The sequence below is a fragment of the Ursus maritimus genome, unplaced genomic scaffold (assembly GCF_017311325.1).
Source record: "Ursus maritimus isolate PB19 unplaced genomic scaffold, ASM1731132v1 scaffold_6, whole genome shotgun sequence".
In the NCBI taxonomy this organism is placed as follows: domain Eukaryota; kingdom Metazoa; phylum Chordata; class Mammalia; order Carnivora; family Ursidae; genus Ursus; species Ursus maritimus.
The window spans coordinates 51,510,747-51,536,575 of NW_024426774.1; the positions used below are offsets into that span (position 1 = coordinate 51,510,747).

The window sequence follows — 25,829 nt, forward strand, 5'->3', positions numbered from 1 at the left end:
ATTAAATGAGCTTTGTAAAGCAGTCTTCCAGGAATCATTCTTCCTGTTTTGCAGGGAAGGGAAATGGAAACTCAGCAAAGGTATGTAACTTACCCAAGACTTTCCACAAACTACTTACAAACATATTTAGAGGCCCACAATTTTAATGTTGCAAAACTGGAATTGAATTTCATAGTCTGATTTTACAACTTCACTCTCCTCCCACTCAACTGTCACAGTATAATGGCTCAGTCGGTTAAGTGTCTGACTCTTGGTTTCGGCTCAAGTCATGGTCTCAGGGTGCTGGGATCGAGCCCCAGGTCGGACTCTGGGCTCAGTGTGGAGTCTGCCTGAGAATCTGTCTCTCTCTCTCTCTGCCCCTCCTGCTCATGCTTTCTCTCTCTAAAATAAATAAATAAAATCTAAAAAAAAAATTCACTTAAGAAATACCCGCATCTTAAAGGCTAAACCTTGAGCGGCTGTGGGAGAGGAGACTGTATTTGGAATGGCTACATCTGCTCCAAAGGGAGCTTCACCCATGCGGCCCAGTGTGGATCAATGCATCCCACGGGTGAGACTGTATTTCAGAGTGAAGTCAGACAGGGGCGGGGACCAACAGCAGAGCCTGCCTTCCCCTTACAGTCTTGGCTTGGCGTTTCGACCAATAACCTTGCGAAGTGGGATTGTCAACTCATGCAAGGATGGCCGTATGTAACCCACTGAATATGTATCATGCATCGGCGCTGTTTAGTAAATGGTATTTGCTTCATCCGTGAAATGAGTCACTTACTCTCAACCCCAGTTCTTTTGCATCTTTACCATGTCCCCAAATGAAGAACCCCCTTGGGTGCTGAGGAGCGGTCCTGCCATTGGCTGGGAGGCATGTGGAATGATTCAGAGCCCACATGACGTAACCTAGTGCCCCAGGACCTGGCTCTGCTCTTTTACTCTGGTACCAACTGCCTTGACTCCTTGGGCTCTGGCCACTAACTTGCCCTCCTGTGTCCCAGCTCACTGTCTGTTGGCCTAGTCCCCACAGACTAGGATTGTTGGATAATTCCAGGAGGGTCATGGGCTGACTTGCTCTCAGCCCGACTTAGGACAGGTGTGTGGGCTCGGTCTCTGCTCTCCCCCTTCACCAGGGCAAAGGGTGCACAGGCCTACGTGGTCACACCACAGGGCTGAGTGGGGCCATTTAAGTCAGTGGCCCCAGTCACAGAACTGTGCCTGCACAGGCCCTGTCGCGGATGGCTAGGGGATGGCAGGGGGCAAGGTGGCTTCTGAGAACTCATAATTTCAGCAGCTCCCAGCCTTCAGGCTGATGCAGAAACATACTCCAAGCTCTCTCAGAGTCCTCACCGGGGAGGGGAAGCCTGAGGTAGGGACCTGATTTTATGAGCCGAAGTGAGAGCAGAAGCTGACTTGCTTAACAAACTCTCAGACTCTGACACCTGCCCTTGCCAGGCAGCCCCTGCATGTAATTTTTCAGAAACTTTCAAAAGATTTCAGAGGGAAAAAAAGCAGCAGATAAATAGGCAAAGACTGATTCCTACCATTGTTATTTCTCGGACGGCCGAAATATCAACATGAGTTAAATTTTTGTTTTATTTAAAAAGTGAAAGAGAGTCTAAAAAATCAACAAGGGTCTGTATTTAGAAAAAAATTTGGCAGGGGGTGGGGGGCTGTGGGGTGTGTGACGAGAGCTGCAAGGCAGGTGGAAAGCGAGCAGAATGAGGTGGTGTCTCTTCTAGTTGCAGGGGCGGGTGGGTGGAAATCATCGATCTCCTTCAGTGAACAGTGTCCTGCTTTCTTGAATCTGAGGGCAGGCGGTGCTCAGCCCTGCTCCTCCCTCCGGTCAGGTTATGGCTGTTCGGGTGACCGTTCCTAAAGGCTCCTGGCTTGGAAGGCCAAGCAGAGCTTTCTTTAATTCCTTCTGTTTCCAGCTCACCAAACGAGGGCCTCCCTTTCAAGACAAGGAGGCACTGTTTTCAAAGGCATAGGTTTGGAAACATGACGAATGAAAGCATCTCTTACTTGCTAGGTTGTAGGTAATTTTGGATTTCTGATGCAGGGCACGAGGGGGAGGGATTTTGTCTGGGCCCATTTGCACTGTGATGAGAGAGAGAGAGAGAGAGGCAGGCCTTGGGACAATAGAGCATCCAGCACTGCTCCTCCTTTCTGTTTTGTTTTGGGGGTTGCCATGGTAAAGAGAGGAGGCTAACATTGACAGGAATCAGTGGGAGATTGGGCGAAGCTCAGCTTAAAGAAACTGTGCTATCCCGCATCCCGCATCTCGCAGTTGGGTTTGGACTGGGATTCTGCCCCATGTCCCGCATGGCTCATTACGTAGCCGGTGAAGCGTCTAAGTTAAGAAGGGAGCATTCTTCCCCACTCCTGTGTGTCCTTCCATGTCCAGGGTACCCTGTGAGTGCAGACCTTCTCTTCCCCTTTATTCATTCAATGAAGAAGGCCAGAGTGATCCAAGCACAATGCGATCTGTTCTCCCTGTCCCTCCCAGAGCACACTGCCCCCAAGGAGCAGCCCACAGGGAGGCTGGCTCCCACTGAACTTGTGAGTGAGCCGGCCCACACAGGGCCTCCTCTCGTCCTTTGTGATATGAAGCTGGTGCTGTCGGGAGGCCTGATGCTTACGTAATTTGGAGGAGCCTCTTTAAGAGAAAGAACATAAAAATATAAATGCAAAATTATGAGGGTCCCTCCCAGGGTTTCAGGACGGCTAGGAGGGACCCATTCAAGTAAGCAAGCTTGCAGCTCCGATCTCGGCTGCTGGGTAACTCGGCTGCTGGCTGAGTCTTCCCTGGACAGGCCCCATGCCCACGACGAGACTGGTAAAGCTATTTAATTGTGGACTTCAGTTTCCAGCCCATTTGCTGCCACACTCAGCCAGTGTTCAGCCTACAATAATACAGGCAATAGTGAGGTTCACCTATCATTTTGGGGCATCTCATTTCTGAGACATATAGATGGGCCGTGGTAATGGTAACAATGAGGTCTGACGACGGCACACATGAGTTATTACCCGAGGGGTTCTGAGAGCCCTCACTGACGGTGGTGGGTTTGCTGTCGCTCTACGATCTCGGCCAGGTTTTGCAGATCCCGAGTATTAACGCTGAATTACTGAAGATATCAGATCCTTTCAAGTGGTTAGACTAGGCTAGCTTTTCAACATTTAACGTGAAAGAAGGAATTAGCAGGTTTATTCTGCCACATTGAAGGGCCATTAGCCAGACTCTGCCAAAAATATGACAAGAAAATAGCTGGTGATCCATTCGAGCTTCTGAAAACCTGGCAGTGTGATTTCCCTGGATTCAGTCGGTGACCAATGACGCCACAGGGCACGGCAGGACGCGGCGAGGCGGCTTTGCTATGGTGTGAGGCTACCCAGTGGCCCCTCTTCATCTCCTCCCTCCACCTTGACCCCTGGCCCTCCCTCTCTGCTACTGAGTGAGGTTGTTTGAAGCCCTCAAGGGCAAGTGACCCTTTCTCCAGGGGCAGCTCTGGTCTATGACCTTGCGATCTCGTGGCAGCCTGCTGATTCTAAATCCCAAAGAGGCCATCCTGGTGAGAGGGAAATGTGCAGAGATCGAGAGACTTGTCTTCTTCAGATGAGAGACCCCGTGGAGGTGAGGGGGGCCCCGCACCCCCTGCTGCAGCCCTCTCAGCTCCAGGGTGCTTTCTTCCATCCCAGGGCACAGGCTGGCGCTTGGGAGGTGTCCCATTCCAGAGCTCTGAGGTGGGATTCAGAACTATCCTCAGCAGCTGGGCTGAGCTCTGTTTCCTGCCCAGACGAAACTGGCGGAACGCAGGCAAGTTTTATTTTGTAAGCTGAAATTTTAGTCATTTTATTGCTGCTGAGAAGTTCTGGATGGGCAAGCCCCAGAGACCAAGAGTCTCTCTCGCTCATAGCTTATATATTCTATTATTTCTGGAAGCAGCTTTAGCGATTATCTAACTTCTCCACCCATTTTTACTGGAATTCTATTCTGCCGGCCTCTGTGCCGAGTACCGGACCTTCCTGAGCCTCCTTCCTCCTCTCTGATTATCCCTCGTCCACCTTCCTCACGGGCTGCTCCTTGGATTCAGTCCCTTAAATATTTGCATGGACCACGGATCCAGTTTCTGTTTTTGGAAAGGTAGACAGTTTTTATTTTGCTTGAAGCATGTCTACTTTTTAAATTCACTTCAAAAAAATCATGGTAAAAATATACAAATAACATTTGCCATTTTAACCATCTTTCAAGGCGTACAACGCAGTATGTCTGCAATGTCGTGCAACCTGTGGACGGACCCTCGGTCTGTGCTGGTTTCTTGGGGCCACTCTCCACGGGCTGTCTCATTGCCTTTCCGAGTTCAAACTCTCATCTCCACACTGAGGACTGACGTCTTTATCTCTAGCCTAGACCTCTCCTCCTGCTTCAGCGTGATGGTGAGGGTCATTCAGCTGTCCGGCAGTTCTTACTGATGCCTCAAAGTCAACGGTTCAAGCTGAGCTCATTATTCTCCCCTTCAAGCCTGCTCGTTCTCCTCTCCTCCTTCAATGGCACTCCTACCAAACTAACCCCTTCTTGGGTCTGTCCCTGTCTACTCTTCCTCCACACTGTGGATTAGGGTGAGAACCTTATTATTTCTTTTCTGGACAATGGTGGCTCTCTCTTCACTGGTTTCTCCCCCACTATCCTGCTACCCCAAATTCCATCCTCTGCAGCACGATCTAGAGGCACCCATCTTACATTTTGTTCTTTTTTTTTAATAATAATTTTTATTATGTTATATTAGTCACCATACAGTACATCCCCGGTTTTTGATGTAAAGTTCCGTGATTCATTACTTGTGTATAACACCCAGTGCCCCATGCAATACGTGCCCTCCTTACTACCCATATTGTTCTGAGAGCTCTAACAGCTCCTCATTGTCTGCACGATTTCGTGACATTTGAGAATTTGATGAAAGTGACACACCCCTTCGCTCAGAAAAGTACACATTCACATTTACACAGAAGCTCACAGATTCTGATGACAATCTCAGAGCGTCCATCAAATTCCCAGAATCCATGATGGGTCCTCGGCTCGAGGCCCTTCACAGCGAGGCCTCTCTTATTTATCCAACCTCCCCTCCTCCCCGCCTCCCTCATTATACTTTGTGCTTTGACAAAAGTAAACGTGTGCACACCTCGCTGTGCTGTTCTCTCGTGTTCTTCTCCCTGAAACACCTTTTCGTCTTTTCATTGCTTGGGAAGCAGTTTCTCATCTTCCAAGTCTTAGCTCAGGCCACACCCAATTCACGCCTACCTTGCCTGCTTACTGAGTACCTACTATGTGCTAGGCCCCCTACAGGCACCGGCATAAAAGACGGACATCGTCTTTGTGACCACAGACCTTGTCGTTGAGTGGGGAACACAGCCAGGAAAACGCTATCAGTGAGCTCTGTATGTTATAGAAACAATATCATTATGTGCTTGTCTCTCTTGCTGAACTGTCAACCCCTAGAGGGCACAAGTCTGACTTTACTCATCTTTGTAACAGGGAGACACAGAACAGTGTTGCAAACATAAAAAGACTTGTCACCCAAGTATTCATTAGATGGAGCTAAATCAGGATTTAGTAGGCCAATGCTTTCTACAGCTAGTAGGTGGCAGAAAGGGCACTGAAGCCAATGTCGCCCTAGGCTGCTCGCCTCCCCCTCCAAGGCCCCACCGCTGTAAACAGCTCACTAACCTCACTGCAAAGAGCTTGGGCTTCGGAATCAGGAAAAGATATTTAAATCCAACTCTTCCACTTATGAGCATGTAGACTTTAAAATATTAATGTGTAGACTTTAGATAAGTTGTTCAACTTCTCTTAAACTTCCTCTTCTGAACCTATATGAAGTTGAGATAATTCCTACTTCCCAGGATTGATTTGATCCTTAATGAGATAAGAGATGTAAAGATCCTGGCATATGGCCATCCTTCAATAGATGTGATTCCCCTTTCTTTCTTTCTTTTTTTTTTTTTTAAGATTTATTTATTTATTTATTTATTAGACAGAGATAGAGACAGCCAGTGAGAGAGGGAACACAAGCAGGGGGAGTGGGAGAGGAAGAAGCAGGCTCATAGCGGAAGAGCCTGATGTGGGGCTCGATCCCATAACGCCGGGATCACGCCCTGAGCCGAAGGCAGACGCTTAACCGCTGTGCCACCCAGGCGCCCTGTGATTCCCCTTTCTATCTGCCCTTGCTTCTATGCCCATGTCACGTTTCTGCTGATGTGCCTGGGCTCGATCTAGGCGAATGGATTTGATTCCCATAAACAGTTTCCTGCTAACTGGGCTGGAGCTATGGTGTTAATGGGTGGTCCCAGGTTAGGTATTTGGGAGACCACTGGCCCTCAGATGTCCATACTAGTGTCAAGGAAAGGGAAACCCACGTGGATTTTCCAGGGGCAAATGTAATCACCCTCATTAAAGGTGATCAAATATTAATGTTGGTAAAACATAATCAAACATTAGGATTCATCCCTGCTCCCTGAGAGGTAATCTGGGCTAGAAATGGCAATAAAATTGATAGACACCGAAGACACTGGATTCCTTAACCCACAAAGTAGGCAATATAGAAAAAATATTAGGTGAGAATTACCTAAGCCCTAGTGGAACTCCTTTTAAACCGTACGCCTATAGAGTAATGAGGCGGTGCTTGTAGCGAACAGAGCAAAACCCCACATCCGCATGAATCGCATTCCCTGCAAACTTAGTGGCTTTGGATGCTGGAGACTCTCCAATGATACAGCCATTGCTCAAAGCAGCCCTTAGGACTGTTTCTGAAACCAATGGACAGGCCGCGAAAGGAAAACCTTCCACCTTCCTAGTCCTGCTTCGCTTCTCACCAAGCAGCTTGACTACCATTCACCAGACCTGGTTCCCACAACTTCTAGGGGTTGTTTTCAAATCAGAGGGTGATGTTTCCCTATTTCCCTATTGAGGATATTCCCATACCGTGACGTGGAAGTGGTGGTAATTTCAGAGCAGGAGTGACAGCATAGTCGGCATTGTGACTGTGTTTGGAGAAAGGATAGGGCTTTCCAAGGTAAACATTTTGAAGGAGCAGCCATCATCCGGATGTGCAAATTCTAGTTTGCTATAAATCTTATGACTTTAGGCCTTATGTGAATAAAACCAGAAGGACTTAGATAAGCCATCACTGGTATGCAATTGAGGGGAGATTGATGTCACACCCCCTCAAACTCAAGTTCTGAGGTCCTTTGTCGTGGAAGGACACTCCGTATCAAGGTTTTCCAGCCTCGTCTTGGCTTCTTGTCGCCTTGCACCAGTACAGACACTTCATCTCACTCACAGTGGTAAGGGTGATAATAAGTAAATCTTGGGTTCATTCAGCACTTTCCTTTCTCCGTAAAATGCATAGAGCTTGTTAATCAAAACCAGTTTTAGAGAATAATTCCGACAAGATGCAGCTCATTAGTACTCACAGTGCCTAGTTCCTGTGAGTGGGCTGTTGAAATAGGATTAGAGAGAAAGTTCCTTAGTAACGTTCAAATACGATGACACTGGAAGAGAAAGGCTAATTTCTTGTTTTCATTTTTTGTTTCACTACAGGGACTGGTCTCCTTGCCTTTAACGTAGCTTTTTATTTAATGTATGGGCTTAATTGGTTTTCCTAGTCATCCCTCCCATATTAGTCAGCACCACTATTACCTATTATCAGCAAGTAAGCATACCTACTGTATACTGTTAGCTGCTGCCTTCGATTATAAACTTGGAAAGGTAGAAGCCAGGCCTGTGATTTGGTGCCTCACAGACATGGATGCTTCCCAGTGGTGGCCATGATGACTGATTCCTCAAAACTATGCCTCTAAACTGAATTATAGAGTATCTGGAAACCAACTAATCATTTTCTGTTGTTTCTAACACACGGTCAGCAGCAGGAGACACGGAAAGGTGAACACAGTCAGTCTCCACCCCTGGAAGACGTCTTCCCTGTCCAGTTAGAAAGTCGGGACTGATTCGCAGGGCTCGCTCAAGGAGCAGCACAGGGTAAGTGGAGTTAAACTTGAAATGATGCTAGACCACAGCGCTTGAGCTCAGAGCAGAGAGAGTTCAGGAGGCTTGCCAAGGTCAGCGAGGCAGCCTGGGGCAGGTCCAGGCAGCACTTGGCAGGCCTTGAAGCCACAGTGAAATCTGGGTAGGTGGAGAAAAGGAGAGGGCATTCCAGAAGGAAAGTGAAATGTGATCAAAGGCACAGAGGTAGGGACGGACATCCCTTTATTTAGAGAGAGGAGGTATTGAATGCACACGTTTGATCAGCAGCAGCCATTTTTATCTATTAGCAATCAGTGCATCCACAACTTTTAAGTCCATCTGATAAAGGTCAACCGAGGCGGCCAGATTGGATTCTATCAGCAGCAGCATTCGTTAGCTATTCATTTAGGTTGAGTTTGTACCTTTATACACATTCCCAAAACCTTGAATGTTTAGATACCTTTTCCAATTCCGTGAATTTGGGCAACGAAGGTAAAAGAAATTGCCTTAGCTGTACCTTTCATATTTCCTTGGCCCGCAAAGGAAGCAGTTCTCCTGACGCTGGGTTGTGTGTAAAAGAAACCCAGGAATATTTTAGTTGTCACTTATTCAAATGCTTTTTAATTTTTTTTTTTTTTAAAGAAACAAAACATTAAGCCCACCGCTTTGGGCACTGACTAAGCTAACATCTGTTCTAGCAACCACAGTAATGGCAAAGGAATGCTAGTTATATATTGCCTGTCGCACTGACAGACTCTTGTTTTAGGGAGATATAAATTAAATCACTGATCTCTGAATTTCCTAATGAATATGTGAGAAGCTGGTTGCTTTGCAAAAGCAAAGGTGTTTATATACTCTGTGGGAGGCAGAAGGAAGAGCTTGCTGGCTTTTTCGGGCTGCAAGCAATATAAATCATGTCAGTCCCAAATAATGTCCTGATCAGAAGCTGTCCTGGGGCCGCTTGCGATTTGGTGTAATGTGACCATAAATCGCCACGCGGGACAATATGGCCTGGGTTTGGCTGCTGTGTCCTCCAGTTCTGTGATAGTCTAGTCTACGGATTTTGCCAATTTGGGGCCATTTAAGGAGTTGGCAATTATTTCAGTGTTGGCAGAAAGGAGATCCTTTGAGGCTCTCTCTTCTTTTTGGTCCTATTTCTCAAACTGTTTGCCCCTCCTTTTCTACTCCTGCCCTCCTTCTCCCTTTCTCCTCCCCTCCTTCTCCCCCACTCCCGTCCTTCTTCTCCTCCTCCTCCTGCTTTCTCTCCCTGCCTCTCCCCATCTTTCCCCCTCTCCCTCTCCACTCCTACACGCTTTTTGGACCCTCTTTAAACTGTGCACTGCTTCCTACAGTTGTGCCTCTCACAACTGGATTCCCTACTCCAGAACGCTCAACCCCCAAGACTCAAACATTCAGAGCAGCTCCAACACCCAGGAGAAGGCACGAATGGACACGCTGGTCATTCACTAAAGCTTGTGTACTTAGGGCATACACTTTCTCTCAAGTTCTTATTCAGAGACTAGGTATTCTTTTACATACAAATTATAGAAGCTTGGTTGTCTGATATCTGATATCTTAAACTGTCAAATTAGAAAGGGGGCATCTAGAACAGAAGACACATGGATAATAACAAGAAGTGAGAGGCCAGAAAAAGCAGCACCATAAACTTGAAAAACCATAGTCTTTGGAAGGGCCAACAGCCTCAGAAATCGAGGGTTTCATATGACCTGGCTCAGGATTAGGTCATGGCTCAGGATTCTAGCTCATGGTAAGATGGTAGAGAGTACCGTGTAAACATTATATAGTATTTTACAACCTTTGTTTTTGTACAAAGGCTTCCGTAGGAAGAAAGACCAAGGTGTAGGTGAGGGATCAGCTCAATTAACATGTGTTTTCTTGGTTCTCTTGGCTAATGGTCTCCCTCCAGCACAGCCCCAACCTGTGACAGCGGTGAGTGTGGCCTGTCCCCCATCCAGTGATAACACAGTTCTTCAGACACACGTCTAGTTTTCATCTCCCCTGACCCCAACTAGTAGTTTTCTTTGTTACTTCTCTATTTGTCTTGTTTTCTATTTTGTTCTTTCTTTCATAGTTTTGTCCTTCCCCTTTTTTAGAGGGGTTTACTCTGCTGTTCTCTAATATCCTGAATTCACTGCTGGGCTAATTGACTTACAACTTCCCTTTTTTCTAATACAAACATTGAAGGCTACAGATTTCCCTCTAAGAACCACTTTAGCTGCATTCACAAGTTTTATTATGTGGCATCTTCATAATTGACCAGTTCTAAGTATTTCCTAATTTCCAATATGACTTTGTTTTGCCTTATAAAAGGTTTAGATGTCTGTTTGATATTTCCAAAAATGTGAGGTTTCCCTAACTATGATAAGCCCTGCAATAGCACCACTGGCTATATCATGAAGTTGGCCACAATGTGGTTGGTGATCAGCTCTAACCTCTCTCGAACCCCCACGCTCCAAAGGAGAGAGGCTCGAGTTCTCTTTTTCCACGGTGGTTGGGGTGGATGGTGGAAAGGAGGTGATCGATCAGTTTTATTCAACATATGTTTCTTTTATTTTTGGCACAGTACAGACTGATGGGACATATTTCTCTGAATTTAAGATGCATCCTTGTGGATAACTGATTATTTGATGAGCCATTAGGGAAAAATATGGCCAATTATGATGCTATAGTTTTGATTATCTGAAACATCCCAATTTCAGAGATGTTAAATTGTGCAAAAAGTGTGTCTTGGAATTTATAAAATAATGGTATTTTTTTGTTAATCTTATAATTGCATAACCCCTATTTAATGCAACCAAAAAATTCTGGACCCTTCTTTGAAGATTTTCCTGTAGCCTCATTGTGTGTCCACTAGATCATGCTTAATTGCTTTATTCAAGTAATTTATATTTTATTAATTTTCCTTGGGCTGCTTAATCTATTAATTACTGAAAGAATTGTATTTAAATCTCTTGTGGTGGTGGACCTATCAATTTCTCTTTGTAATTCTGTCAATATTTGTTTCATATATGCTGAGGATATATCCTTAAATTCAGATTAGAATTATACCCTCTAAGTTCAGTGTTCCATTTAACATTATGGAATGGTCCTCTTTATACCAATAACTTTTTGTTTGTTTGTTTGTTTTATCTAATATTAATATAGCTACACTAGCTTTCTGTTGGTATTTTCCTGATATAACTTTTCTCATACTTTGATTTTCAACCTTATATTTTATTGAATGTATTTTTTATTGTAAATAGCATAAACAGTGTGATATTTTTTTGAACTCAATTTGTCTCTGTGTTTTTTAACTGCTGAGTTTGGTCCTTTATATTTATCTTGGTTTTGGATTATTTGGATTTAACTTTTATTTCTAAAAATAAATATTGCCATCTTATATGTGTTTATCACAGTTTCTTGAGAGCATAGATTCAGAAAAAAATTTTCTTATTTATTCTGAAAACAAGGAAATTTCAAACTTAGGGCAAACATTCTTTAAAATACTTTGAGATAAAAATATTGAAAGTCAATTGCTCAAACATCCAAGAAAAACAAATCAGCTCGACTCCTCCAAAACATATTTGAAAAGATATTTTTATGCATACAAGGGTTATCAAAATAGAGATATTGGCAAACTATTTTTATTTCAGTTCACAAATAACATTTGATATCTGAATTCTGCATTTTGATATTCCTGTGGTCTTTTGCCCTTTCTAATGACAGTACGAGAAACCACAGGTCATCCTGTTAAAATAATAATAACAAAAAATACTAGCTATTGTGAAAAAGGCTTTGAATTATGTATGGCTTTACTGCGACTAATAAAGAGATGAGAATGATTTATGACTAGTATATCAATTGTTTTTAAGTTACAAGGTGTGTTTTGAGGTTATTTGAAACAAGTTGTTCTCAGAAGGAGCTCAGAAGGAGCACACTTTGGTCTGAAGTATAATCTCTTTTGTGTGAGGTGGAGGTTGGCCAATTTGAATTGCACTAAGACAAACCATCTCCGGTGTCCCAACAGAAGGATCTCATATTTATTTTCAGAATATAAAAGCCAAACTCAGTTGTTATACTGTATAGGACTGAAAATGTTTACCTTACTCCTTTACCAGCTTACATTTGGTTTTAGAATTACAGACTGTCAGTGCTGGAAGGAGTCTGAAAGCTAAGTCCAGCTGCCTGTCTGAGGAATGAATGGCATTTACATAATTCTGCCAACTTGTCAAGCTGCCTGTGCTTGAATACAACCCTAACAGGGAGCTCACTGCCCCCTGGAGCAGCCAATTACATAGACCATTTTAAAAACTGAGCCACAAACTGTTTATCAGCCTACCCTACTCCTTGGACCCATACAATAAAAGCAGACACTCCTGTCTCAGGACAGCCCTCCAAATACTAAAAACATCCATCAGGTCCTCCTTTGTCTTCAGGCCGAGTCCCAATTCCATAGAATATTCTATGTAACCTACCATATCTGGCAATGCTTTTCACATATTCAGTTTCTCTAGGCTCTCCCTTGAAGCATCTTGGTATTTCATACAATACTCGGATGAGATTTTACCTCCACCAAGTTCAGAGATTCTGTCACTTCTTTAGACACAGACATAATACTTCTGTTAGTTCATAAGTCACAGCCTCTTCGGAAACCACACCACTGTGCTGATTCTTACAGAGCTTACAGCATCAGGGTGAGGAAACTAACTCTGGGTATATCTACTGTGTACCAAGCCGGCTCTTTAAGGACCAGGATTTCAGCCACCATAATTTTCTGATTCCAGAGCCCTTGTTTATTCCCACTTTTCTTCTCCAACTCATCTTCCCCCTGTGTCTTGTTAAGCCACATCTTTCAAAGGACATAGTACTTATAAGTACAGCAATAATAAAGTAAAGGCCATCCTTTTTCAGGGCTGAGTACGAAATGCTAATGAGTCACTTGTAGGCCCCGGGCTGGGGGTTGGCCAGTTCTAGTACAAAGTTCCCTTCAGATAGGGTAAAGGTAAACTGGAGCCTATTTCCTTTCCAATTGAACAAATTTATAAATCGATGGCATCCAAATTAATGTTATTTTGTTAATAAACTTGGAACATGTAAATGATGGATTCATCTTCCTAAAATAATGCTTTGCACTTCTTTTGAATGACTTCCCATCGTCCAAACTCCACCTTCTGTCATTTAAACCTTCTTCAAGGTCAGTCTCCTATTTCCCCTCCAGTCCCATCTCCTCTTATTCTTCTAGGCAATGTGAACAGACGACGGCTAAATGAACAAGGAGAGAGGTGGGTGTGGGAGTGAATTGGACAGGAAGTGGAACAATGTTAGGATGAAGAAAGCTATAGGGTAAAGTCAGAGTGTGGGTCCTGGTCCCGCCCTCCTCGACTGGATGTTTGGAAAGGACTTGTCTTCTCCAGGGGCCATTTCTTAGAATTGAGAAACCGTTCAGGGAAGGTCTTGTTGGGAAAAGGACACTCATGGGATAGAGGTTTGGGGCTGAGTAAATCATGAGCTGCCTACTTGTTCTCCCTGAATTTCTAGAATGATTTGTCCAGCTCTCTCTTGCAGAAAGGTGGGGAACACCTTCTTGGGCAAGTGGGGCAAATCCACTAGGTCCAGTAAGTAGACACTCCTCCAAGTGTGTACTGATGGTGTCCGGTGACTTATCCAAAGGCCCGTGTGAAGTTCATGAGTTTTTGGAACTGATGGAGGAATTTCTGGGTGCCTGTGGGATATTTGTCTTTTGTACCCCAAAGGGTAAAATAGATACCTCTTGGAGTGTACATTATATCTTGGCACCTATGTTGTGGGTTCTGGGGGGCATGGAGGTTCTTCTTTGAGCCCTTACCATTTTGCCTATAGTACTGTTTTAATACACATTTATCCTGATATTTGGCCCCAGTTTCCGCCAACAACCTCCTTCCTGTACATCTCTCCTTACTGAAGAGATGCACGTGCTTACAGCTGTTGGTATGAAGTGTCTGTCCCAAAGATAGCTACCTATTTTGATTTATGGACTGTTTTGTTGACCTTGGAAAAGAAATAGAAGAAAAACGTCTTCTCTGGTTTCTACGTTTTTCTGAAGAGTATGCAATAATATTTTATTATTCTGGAAGGTGAAATTGCCACTCGGCACAGGCTACTGGACCCATTCCCTACCAGGCTGGTGAAATTCAAGCAGTTTTGGCAAGGGCAGCCATGCCAACGGTCTGTTTATCTAGATAGCCTGATGACTACAAAACCAGGCTGGATTCGCATCTTCCCAAGTTACTTCAAAGAAATTAGTAACAGAATTGAACTGATTTACAAAGTGAACCTGGGAAGGAGTGTAGGACAGAACTCTGAAGGCACTTCTGGGAGGTGGTCCTTACCCCCTCTCTGTAGCCTCTCCTGGGTAAAGCCACCGCAGCCTCCGTCTGTGAGTGCCAGCACACCCCCTTCGGAGCCAGCCCTGGCCAGTGCACCCTCCATCGTGGCTGGCAGCATCCAGACTGGCTGAGCCGCCACAACCTAAGTTTCTGGTATTCCAGTGTGAGCTCAGGCCACGCCAATGCTCCCCAAGTCACGACTTTTCTGCAGTTACTTAGGTTCTTTTCTTTTTTCCTGAAGATAAAAGGAGCTTATTTCTTGAATGAGGAAAGATTGGAAGTTAACATGAAAACTGCATCATGTATGATGTTTACATTAAAGAAACTCCATTAAAGAAACTCCAAACTGGGGCAGATAGGGAAGGCCTTTCCAATTGGTCCCAGTTGTTTTGTCTCTGACCTGTTCTCCTAATACCCCATCCCAACAAATCACAGCCACAGTGGCCCCAAACAGGCCTTTACCCAGGCCATACCCTTAGCAAATGCCAGTCTTTCTTCCTAACCGAGTTCATGTATCGTCTCTTCCGCTCTCGGGTTTCCCAGAAACTCTACTTCATGCTCTCATAAGGCATTGTTCAATTCTCTAGTAAAGAACTTATCACATGAAATTGCAATTCCTTCCAGACCTGTCTGTTCCCCATGTCTTACATCTTTGTGTTCTTCGGGCTTAGCCAGTACAGTTACTAGATTCCCCAGCAGTCACTATGGTTCTGCCTCACAGCCTTGTGCTGTGGACCCTCGTGGACTGGTGGCCTGCCCTGAATCTCGATCCAGCTGGATGGGCTATTTCTAGATCCCTTCTCTGGGTCTGCACCCCTGGCAAGAGTCTGCTCCTAGTGGAGCTGGTGCTGTTCTGAGGAAGTCTTTGACTATTGCCCTGTCTGGGATCAGTGGTTGTAGTTTCTCAGCTGGCAAATTTGGCCCTCTTAAACCATGCCCAAGCTCCCCATGCTCCTTGGATGTGTACATTGGGTCGCTGGCCATCCTCTTTGGAGGGCTATCCAGCTCAGTGGCCCCTGTTCTAATCCTGCTGTATTCTGGCTTCCTTTCTTTCCTACCAGCAGGTGCCATCGTGATCTCAGTATGACCCAACTGACTTCATTCATTCATTCATTCATTCATTCATTCATTCAGTTACCAACTATCTGCTGACTGCTACGTGCAGGCATTGTGCCAGGTGCTGGGATGCAATGGTGGACAAGACACAATCTTTGGTCTTTCCTCAAGAAGCACCTGTGCTTCACTGTGCGTGGGAGGCAAATTTTCTTTTCAGTATCTGTGTTGTTGTTTTTTACTTCAAGCCTCCGATTGTGTCCGACGTATAACCTATCTCTGTATGGTAGCTGGAGGCCCACTCTTTTGTGAGACATTGGCAGCCATAAAGCGTCAAAAACAATACTGATGTTAACTGGGCTCTCTCTGCCTGAAACAAGGAGCGGCAAGTCTATGGCTCACTAAGCCTTACAGTGAGAGGCAGAAGCAAAGGGAATACTTGGAACGTGAAGAAGGGGCATTTGGAGAGAGAGTTTTATAGTCTTTGCCTGGCAACACAAAAGGGAGAAGATTCCCTAGACTCGTCACATTGGGCTAAAATTATTTTCGGCAAATTCCTATTTTTATACCAGAAAATACTGTCCAAAAGAAGGAACATAAAAGAGACGGTCTGATTTTAAAATCTTGGGATTCTTAAATCAATGAGATTGGGAGTGAATCAAGAGAATAAATCATTTTGGGGTGCCTGGGTGGCTCAGTTGTTAAGCGTCTGCCTTCCACTCAGGGCGTGATCCCGGGGTCCTGGGATCGAGCCCTGCATCAGGCTCCTCCCCTGGGAGCCTGCTTCTTCCTCTCCCACTCCCCCTGCTTGTGTTCCCTCTTTCACTGGCTGTCTCTATCACTGTCAAATAAATAAATTAAAAAAAAAAGAATAAATCATTTTTCTTAAATAGATTTTAATGATTTTTGGGGAAGCTTTGGAGGACAGTTAGGATCAGGTAAGCATAATGTGTTGAGGATTTACCTGGCAAGCTTATTAGACTGCAGACTCCCGGGCTCTGTCCAAGAAATTCTGAATCTTCAGAGTTTCTCAAACTGGTATGACTGACATTTTGGACTAGATAATTCCTTGTCATGGGTGGGGGCTCTCCTGTGCATTGTTGGTGTCTCTGTTTCTCTCTTTCAAACACATATCAGTATAAAAATACCACCGTTCAGAACAGAACAGTCTGAAATCATGAACATCTGAAGGATAAAATGGTTTTAAAAAATCCTTGGGAAGTAAGTTAACACCACGTTCATGCCCATAACAGCAGGTTCAACCCCCACACTCCCAAACCACGGCCAGTTGTGGCTACTTCAGGGGACACGGGACAGTCCAGTCTGTTGTGAACTCCCCTCCTGAAGGTTCATTTCTCTTCTGCATGAAATGGGACCTCCTCTGCTAAAATGCCTCCAGATGTGCTCAACGTGATAGAACATTTTAAATAATAATAGGAAGGTTTAGGTGGTAATAATGCATAAACTTTAGTAAATACTTGTTTTAATTCATTCTTTGAAATAGTTTAAGTATCCCCCAAATGTTCCTGTTTCCTTGATTCATTTCTTAAGAAATTCCTTTTTTCAAAAATAGTGAAGAAACTGCTGTCTAATCCTATTTGACTTTCTACCAGACCGAATTTACTGGGGTTTCCCCTCATTATCCTAAAGAACATCGTCAGAGTTTTCCCCAGCCTCTTCCTAGAATACAAGCTTATCATGGACTCAAAAGGAATCCTAACTCGTAATCAGGGAAACATTGCCTGTTCATATTCTGTAGGGCACGAGCAGCGAATCTTTTAATGAGACAGGTCGTTGGACTTCTACTTGGCAAGGAAAACGAATGTCAATAAACTGGTAAGCAGATGTGGTTCTTTGACAGCCCACCAGGTACCCCGTGTCCCTTGCATACTTTGCCTTTAATCTTTGCAACAACCATGCAAGACAGGCTCAGAGACGGGCTCGGGGGAATGCGGCCAAGATCAGCCTACAAAGTGGAGGGGCTAAGAGCTGAAATTAGGGCTTTGACCTCATGTCCTGTACTCTCAGTTCCTCCATCGTGCTACAATTATACAGCCGTTGTTCTGGTTTTGATGCCTCAGGGCTGAGTTTGTTGCATTTTAATTTTCATTCAAAGAGAATTTCTTTGAACAGTGACTTGACATGGGTCCTCTCAAATTTGCTCAGCCTTGCTGCCACTTGTAGCCAGGCTGTTTTTCATATAAAGTAGGAGGGGGAAAGACAGGGTTCTCCACTGATTCAGTGTTGAGTTCAGAACCTTATGTCAAACTTTAGGTCTCTTTCTTTTTTTTCAAAGATGGCGATTCTCTAATACACTGGAAACCAATATCAGTCAAATCCTGATCATGGTTCATAGGGAAGGGCATCTGCTGCGCCTTGCTACATATGGGGTGATTGAGGGCATAGAGTGTACATCCTCGGAGAGTAGTTCCCAACTTGAGAAGTGGCCCCAAATTAAGAAGGTACCAGAAACTGAAACAAAATGAGAGGAAAAGAAAAAAAGAGTTATGGTTCCCGGGACGGACCATGAACAAGCTGTGCTCTCAGGCATATCTAGTCCTTACCCAGGTTGGTTTCTCTTTAGTGGACAGCCTCTTCCCGCCTCTTCACCTGAAATTGTCATTTTTCAAATCCCCACTTGGGTTGTCTCCTCCACGAAGCTCTCGTGTCTCTTCCTGGATTCACTCCTTCCCCATTCTGAAATCCTAGAGCAGTTACACCTGGCTCCCGCCACCTGGTTCTTTATTTACATAGTCCTTTATATGTTTGTTGAGTTCCTTTCTCCAAGTGGATTTTCAGCTCCTTCTGGGTAACAACTTTGTAAAATGTAAATGGAACACTGATGACACAGTAGGAGTTCAAGAAATACTTGTTGAGCGATTCTCTGATTTTTATACATTTTGGTTGGGAAATTATAAAATTTGAAGGCATTTATCTAAAAAAAGACAATCTTTCGTGAAAAATTCTTTAAGGTGCTAATATCTGCTTGCTTTGCTTTCAAAAAGACAAACTTCTTTTAAGTATTTCTCCTAAGGCAGCACCATAGTAGTGATTTCCCCCCCTATGGCTAGAGGCTGGCGAAGAAAAGGGAGGCCTGTTGAGACTGTAGAGACGGGACATATTTACATATGCTGGGGAAAGAGGACTTTGGATGTTTGGCCATTTTCTGGAATCCTGGAGCTCCACAAAGTTTACCATTTGTATAGGAATCTTTTAGCTCTTGGATGGAAAAAACTCTTTCCTGTAAAACTTCATGGAATTTCTGCTCCTGGCAGGGACAACAGCTATTCATCATGGATCTTGAAAACTATGACATGGTTGTCCAAATGGGCACCAAATAAAGCGAGGAAAGGAAAGTCTCAACTACATATTTTAAAATTATTTTTGGTTCCAGGTGATGGACGGGGCAGGCTGTGACTGGCATCGACAAGACTAACCCTTTACTCAGACCCAGGGGATCACTTCTGATCTAAAAACCTTGTCCTCCAAACCAGCTGCCGAAGAAACAAAAGCAAGTCCAAGACCTTACTTCATAATCTGGATGGCCACACATTCCACCTGCATCTCTATTTTGTCCAGGGACGGCCCCAGTCTTTTAAATTGGAGCTTCTGTGGAGGGTCCTGCTGGGGATTGGGATTTTATGTTTGACTATAGACCCATTTTTTTCTCTAGTTGATTTTGACTATCTCGTCTGCCTCCTTCCAATCACCTGCGCTTGGCTGAGTGACGGACATGGACCCCTAGGGATCCATCTTATCTCAGAAGACTCCTTTTATTATAACAGACCTCTGAAGCAGGAACCAACTCTCTGGAAAGGATTTCCAGTTAGTCCAATAATTTTGAGTAAGTTTCTACTATGATAGCAGCTAATGTTTATTAAGCACTTACTCCCTATCAGGCCTTCTACCAAGCACTTACCTCTATCATTCCATTTAATATTCACAGTGCAGTGGAGAGGGATAAAGTATTATTATTCTAATTTTACAGATTAGGAAATTGATACACCAAGGGGCTAAATACGTTGGTCAAGGCCACACAACCAGTGTGACCTCCTGATTTTCCCTCTCCACCCACATGTGCTCCTTCAGTCTTCCCCCTGTCCATTGAGGGCAACTCCATTCTTTCAGTACTTAGGCCGAAGCCTGTGTGACCACGCTGGATGCTTCTCCTCTCAACCCCTACATCCAATGCTTCGGGAAATCCATCAGATTTGCCTTCATGGCAAATCCAACTCTGGTGACTTCTCTCATCTCCATTGCTCCCTGCTGAGTCAAGCCATCATCATCTTTTGCCTGAAATATTGCCATAACCCTCCTAACCAGTCACAGTCCTTCCATCCCTGGCTTCCCACGGGCTGTTCCAGCAGCCAGAGTGATCTCTCAAATCTAAGTCAGCTCACGTTGCTCCGCTGTGCCAAAGCCAAAGTTCTCACAAGACCCTCCGCTCTCCATCCCCATGACCTCACCATCCCCCGCTCGCCTCTGGCTCTCCTCCAGCAACAGACCACCAGCCTTCCTGCTCTTCCTGGAACACACTGAGTGTCTCTGGTTTTGAGGTCTAAGTCCTGGGGCCCTCTGGTTGCTATGCTCTTCTCCCAGTAGCCTCACAGCTAACTTTAAAAGTCTCTACTTAAATGTCACCTTGTATCTGTTTATATTACACTCACTCAAGTCATCTTACCCGGCTCTATTTTTTTCGTAGCATATATTATCTTTTGACATAGTATGTAATTCATTTGTTATGTTTCTTGTTTCTTGTCTGCTTTCTCTCTCTCTCCCCCTCCCCACGAGACAGAGAGCTTTGTCTGTAATGTTCCCTAATGTATCCCAGGGACCCAGGACAGTGCCTGGCACATTATACGTGATCAATGGCTATTTGCTGAATAAATGAATGAATGGTCATGGATCTCAGATCTTAGGGTATTCATAATTTTGTTGTAGACATACGGCATTCTCAAGTGAAAAGGGCAATAAAGCAGAAGATGTAAAGGGCCGTTTATCAAGGGTCAAGTGAGCAGAAAACTTAGCGATGGGCACTCAGGTAAGGGAGATATGAGATGTGAATGGAGGCCGGAGTGAGTTGGAAAGATAGAGAGGGAACTTTGCTCTAAGCTCTTTTCATTCTGCAGTACAACAGTAAGGACACACTTTCTTCTTGGCTTATGGACCCAGGACTTACCCATAGTCCTAGTCCTGTAGCTACCATACCACAAGTTTGGTGGTGAGATGTTTCCCTTCCTCCTCCCCATGCCCTTGTGGCCTCAAGGGCATGGCTGTTTCTCTGTGGTACGGTCAGACATAATGAGAAATACAGGCCCAAACTGCTGGATCGCTCAAAAGCAGGGAGGAATCTGGAATGGAGTTGTTAGGTTTGGGGTATTTTAATCATTTCCTGCAGGTTGGCAAGTTCCAGAAGGGTCAATTTCTAAAAGAATCAGGCAGGGTCCACTTAAAGAAATTTCACTGTTTCTCCAAAAGGTTTTCGTATTTGGTCTCCAGATTTGATGTTCCCCTGAGGGGTGCCTGAGACACGGGCTTTCTCAGTGGTGACACTTCTCTGTGACAACCGTACTTTCTTAACTTTGGTCAAGTAAAACTTTTCCCTTGTCTATACTCATTGCACTGGCTTACCCTGCTTTCAAGAAAACCGGTTTGTTCCTAACACAGAATGGAAACGTGGGGGGAGGGGTGGTCGTGCAAGGGGGCAAGTTGAGAGGGAAAACTGTCCGCCACGAGGCTGGACCTCCTGCTCATTTATGAGATGACTCATTTTGACCTTGGCTGACTTCAGGGTATGCCTGCTATCTCTTGTCCACCTGTGACAGTGCTAGGGATACAAGCTCCCGTTACCGAGGGGCTCTAACAACATGTCCTCCAAAGCCCAGGCAGAACATGACCATGGTATCCATCCAAGCGGACCATTAGGCCAAACACATTAGCCTTTAGAATGATCCAATGGAAAAAATGCATTTGGTTACAACACCTGACTATTCAGACAAAGGTTAATTTGGAACTGCTCACGTTAGGGGCTGAGGGCTGTAGAACAGCCACTAAGCCCTGGCAGCCCTCTGAGGAGCTGAGCTCTGAGATCCTGCCAGCAGGAGGGAGCAACTACACTGGCCGAAGGCCTGCCGCCATAGCCGCACCTGAGAACCTCCCTAGGAGGCCCTGGAGCCACCAAAGCTAGGGCCCATTCCTGGCTTTGCTTCAGTTGATCTGGCACGAGGCCTGGGCATCGTAATTTTTCAAAAAGTCAACCAGGTGATTTTATGTGTAACCAGAAATAAAAACCACCTGCTATTAAGGACCCAGAGAGGGGTGTCTGAGGAGCTGGTGGGATACAATCTCACGGTCCCTTATGACATGGCTCCCCCCAACCCTACCCTGCTTCACCAATTTTCCCTTTTCTCCTGGATTATTTCCACAGTCATATAAACAAGCCTCAATTTCTCCCTTTCTAAATATGACTCTCCTTATATTCCACATCAGCCTTTAGTTACTGCCCCATTGCCCTGCTTGCCTTCAGGAAAAATCCCTAAGATGTGCTCTCTGTGTGTGCCGTCCAATTTCTTTCTGCACATTTCTTCCTAGGCCCAGTCCCTCCGGATATCCACCCTCACTACCGCACAGACCCTGGCCCTGTCTTACCATCTGGACACGCCGGTACATTCAGGTGTCCCCCTCAGTCACGGAAGTGGGGAACCTGGAGAAACCCAACACCGGCCTTCCTGATACCCTCTGGGGTCCAGCACGCCCCTGATCCAGCCTACAGCCGGCGCTGCGGGGCTGGGATCAAAGCTCTGTGAACAGAATGCAGAACCAGAAACTTCCAGGGAATTGAGAATGATAATAGAGCCTTCAGGAAAGGGAAGGCGATGACTTACACAGCGTGTGGTGGTGATGATGACAGAACTGGAGATGAAAGAGAGGCCATCGTTCATGCTGACCTGAAGCGCAGCTTTCCTGCAATGACAAGGGAGCCAGAGACACTCAGCATGGTGCGCAAGGAACAGTGGGCCGCGAGCCGATGCTTAGGTCCCCCGAGGCTCTGCTCCTAACTGCCCCGGGGACTGTGGTCTCTTCCCTGGGGGCCTGAGTAAAATGTGGAGGATGGCCTCTAGGGCTCCTCCGCATGCTCTAACATTCTAGAGAGAGGTCGGGATACCCTTGGCTGGTGTATCAAGGCATTGCGTTTAGCCCTTCGTACGTGGCAGCGAATTGCATTGAACGGGCAAAGCCTGCTACCATTTAATTTACCGGTCACATTGTCATAGGAAGAAGTATTCGCAAAACGTGGCTCGAGTCTGTGGGCATAAAGTTGTCAGGCTCTAAGCCTAATGTTCTGTTGTCGTTACCGGGGCTCTCAGTGACTGATTCTGATGAGGGGTTTGCTGCCGTCCCGGCAAAGTCACGGAGGTACAGCAGTGGACGACTGACCTACCCTCCTTCCATCTCTGTGAGATGCACGGAAACCTGAGCTTATGTGTTGCTTGTCTTTGGTGGTGTAGACACAGGGTTAGTTTGTGGAATCAGTGGACTTAAAGGCCAGTGTTAGGCAACCAGACTTGGAGGCTTTACAATGAGAACAAATGATTGAAAGCAGAAGTTGGATGAACATGTTGAGTATTTTTTCCTCCAAGCCACCATGCTCTCTTCAGCCTGTCACAGCCATGCTGACAGAGAAGTGAGTTTGTGTTCTCTGATGAACACCCAACAGATACCCGGTGCCCTGCAGGGGCGCAGAGGAAGGAGCACTGAGCTTGGCCTCAGAAGGTCTGAATCTGGGGTCTTGAACCCACTCTTCTTAACCCCTGTGAACCTCCTTTCTGTGTTTCTTTATCTCTAAGCAGGAGATAATCATCCAGCCGGGCAATTATGATGACAGGGCGAGATACTGTGTGTGGGAGGGCTCTGGAAGTGTGAGCTCGGGAAATGTAGCTGTGATTAAGTGAGACATACCTTTGTTGGAAACTAGACCCTTCCACTACTGCAGTGTGACCTTAGGCAAGCTACTTAAGTTCTCTCAGCCATAGACTCCACATCTGTAAAACTGGGATGACGTGAGCATCTGGTTCTTTGGCAGCTTGGGAGGATAAAATAAGGTACCCTTTGTAAGACATCTGTCCTGGTGCCTTGCTCACCGGAAGCACTGGTACCATCATCGTTACCTGGAGAGGTCTAGACAAGGCTGCATGACAACAATGAAGAGAGACTCTTTCTTGTCCCCTTGTCCCCTCTACCTCCTCTCTCCTCCCTGGCTGTGAGGTTCAGCTGCTGGTGGAAACTTACATGCCAACTTCTTTTAAGATAGGTGCTGGACACAGCAGGTAAGTATCTTCCACAGTGAAGGGCTTCTCATCTGTAAAAAGGAAGTGACTGGATTAAGAAGAGTGAAACAACTCTATAATTTCATGTTCAGTGACTACTAGAGACCATCCACCAAATCCTGGGAGACATGAGAAAAGCAGTAACTCTGAAATAGACACTGGGCTTGAGCCATAAAATCCACTCGAGTGAATGAACTTAAAGGTTCTCCTGCTAGAATTCCAGTCCCTGACCTCATACATCCAATTGAGTCAATCGGTGAACAGAGGCTGAACTCTTACCATTGACCAGGCATAACTGAGGGGAAACCAGAAGTTATCAGACTGGTCCCCAGGGAGCTTCAGGTCTGAGTCCAGTTCGAGAGAGAAGCCACATTCACGGAGAAAGTTTGTTGATGCAGGATTATTTATAATGGCCAAGACATGGAGCGAGCAACCTAAGTGTCCATTTGTGGATGAGTGGATAAAGAAAATGTGGCATATCTATGTGTGTGTGTGTGTGTGTGTGTGTGTATACACACAAGTTAAGTAAGTCTTGCCATTTGTGACAACATGGATGGACCTGGAGGACACTATGCTAAGTGAAATAAGTCAGACAGAGAAAGATAAGTATTGTATGATCTCACTTATATGTGGAATCTAAAAAAGAAAACAACTGAATTCATAGATACAGAGAACAGATTGGTGGTTGCCAGGGGACGGGGGTGGGGGATGGGTGAAATGGGTGAAGGTGGTCAAAAGGCACCAACTCCCAGTTATCAAACAAGTCATGAGGGTGTCATGTACAGTGTGGTGACCGTAGCTAATAATACTGCATTGCATACTCGAAAGTTGCTAAGAGAGTAAGTCTTAAAAGTTCTCATCACAAGAAAAGAATGGGTAATTATGTTTGGTAATGGATGTTAACTAGATTTATTGTAGTGATCATTTTATCTTCTATACAAATATTGAATCACTATGTCGTACATCTGAAACTAATATAATGCTCTTTGTCGACTATATCTCAATTTTTTTAAAAAGAAAAAGCTTGCTGACATACAAGAAGTAGCTAAGCCAAAATATCCCTTGGCTTCAGGAGACAGAGAGCTCCCTTTAGGCAGGCGATGTGGCGAGGTGACAGGGAACACGAAACTTGAGACGTGCTTTGGCAGAGAGATTGGGAAGAGGCATTCCCGGCGGGAGGAATGGCAGAGCAAACAGAAGATATAGTCCAGGGTAGGAGGTAAGTAGGATCCGAAAAGATCAGTATAGGAAGAAGTTTGGTCTAAGTTCTTTGTGTGAGAACTTAGGAATTTGGACACAGGTCTATTAGCTAGGAAAAGAACTTTGGAGGTTTTTGAAAAAAAAAAAAAAAACTTGAAGGATAATTTTGGAAGTTTCAGCAGATGTAGCCATGAATGATGGTGTGAGAATGGGGGACTCTGGAGGTGGGAAGTTCTTGCTCTTATTCAATGGGTGACCAGGGAAAGCTTAGAAAGTTTCCATCTTGAGCTCCTTAAAAACTCAATGTGTCCCAGGTTTGAGAAGTTACTAACTGTAGTCGGTATACAGTGTTCCTTCGTGAAGCAACATTTAAGGGTGCGTGCTCTGTACGAAGCATTGCAGTCGGCACTGCGGGTGATATGAAGGTGAACATGAGTCCCCTGAATCAAGCTGTGAACACAAATGCCAGCCCCAGAAGACAGGAAGAGGTACGTGTGTAATTGAGGGATGGCATTGTGCTATCGGCATTTGTTATGAAACTGATCTCTAATGGCAGTGGACTGTGGCTGACACTAAACATTTGGCTGAGTGGGGACTCGGAAGTCTGGTGCCCTCTGTGCCTGGACTGAAGGAGCAGAGCTACCTGGGGTGGGGCTTAGAGGACATGTCTGAGTGCTAAGCACCGTGTCTCCATGGAAGGAGAAGGAAGAGGATGATGGACCATTACAGTCTTCTCTGATGGCTGGGGAGATCTTCGAGTGGTGAAAAGTTAGGGAGGTTATTCCAAGTCATTCATTCGTTCATCATTCATTCACTCAAGAAATATTTATTAGAGGCCTTCTATGAGCTAGAGACATAGGCTTTGAGAACAGAAAC

The 25,829-nt window shown here is 45.2% G+C and overlaps 1 protein-coding gene across 2 annotated transcripts in view; it reads right to left on the bottom strand.

Annotated features, from left to right (window-relative positions):
* ANTXR1 (ANTXR cell adhesion molecule 1) overlaps positions 1 to 25,829 on the bottom strand; it is a 214,224-nt gene that overhangs the window by 87,539 nt on the left and 100,856 nt on the right. The window contains exons 11-13 of one of the 2 annotated variants that reach the window (XM_008699952.1): positions 23,716 to 23,785; positions 22,311 to 22,389; positions 16,357 to 17,898 (exon numbers count right to left, since the gene is read on the bottom strand). In XM_008699952.1, the coding sequence (XP_008698174.1) occupies positions 17,881 to 17,898; positions 22,311 to 22,389; positions 23,716 to 23,785 (167 nt within the window). In that variant the 3' untranslated portion in view covers positions 16,357 to 17,880. Of the gene's footprint in view, positions 1 to 16,356; positions 17,899 to 22,310; positions 22,390 to 23,715; positions 23,786 to 25,829 lie in introns of those variants that run through there. The other variant, XM_040623392.1, reaches the window with a different exon arrangement.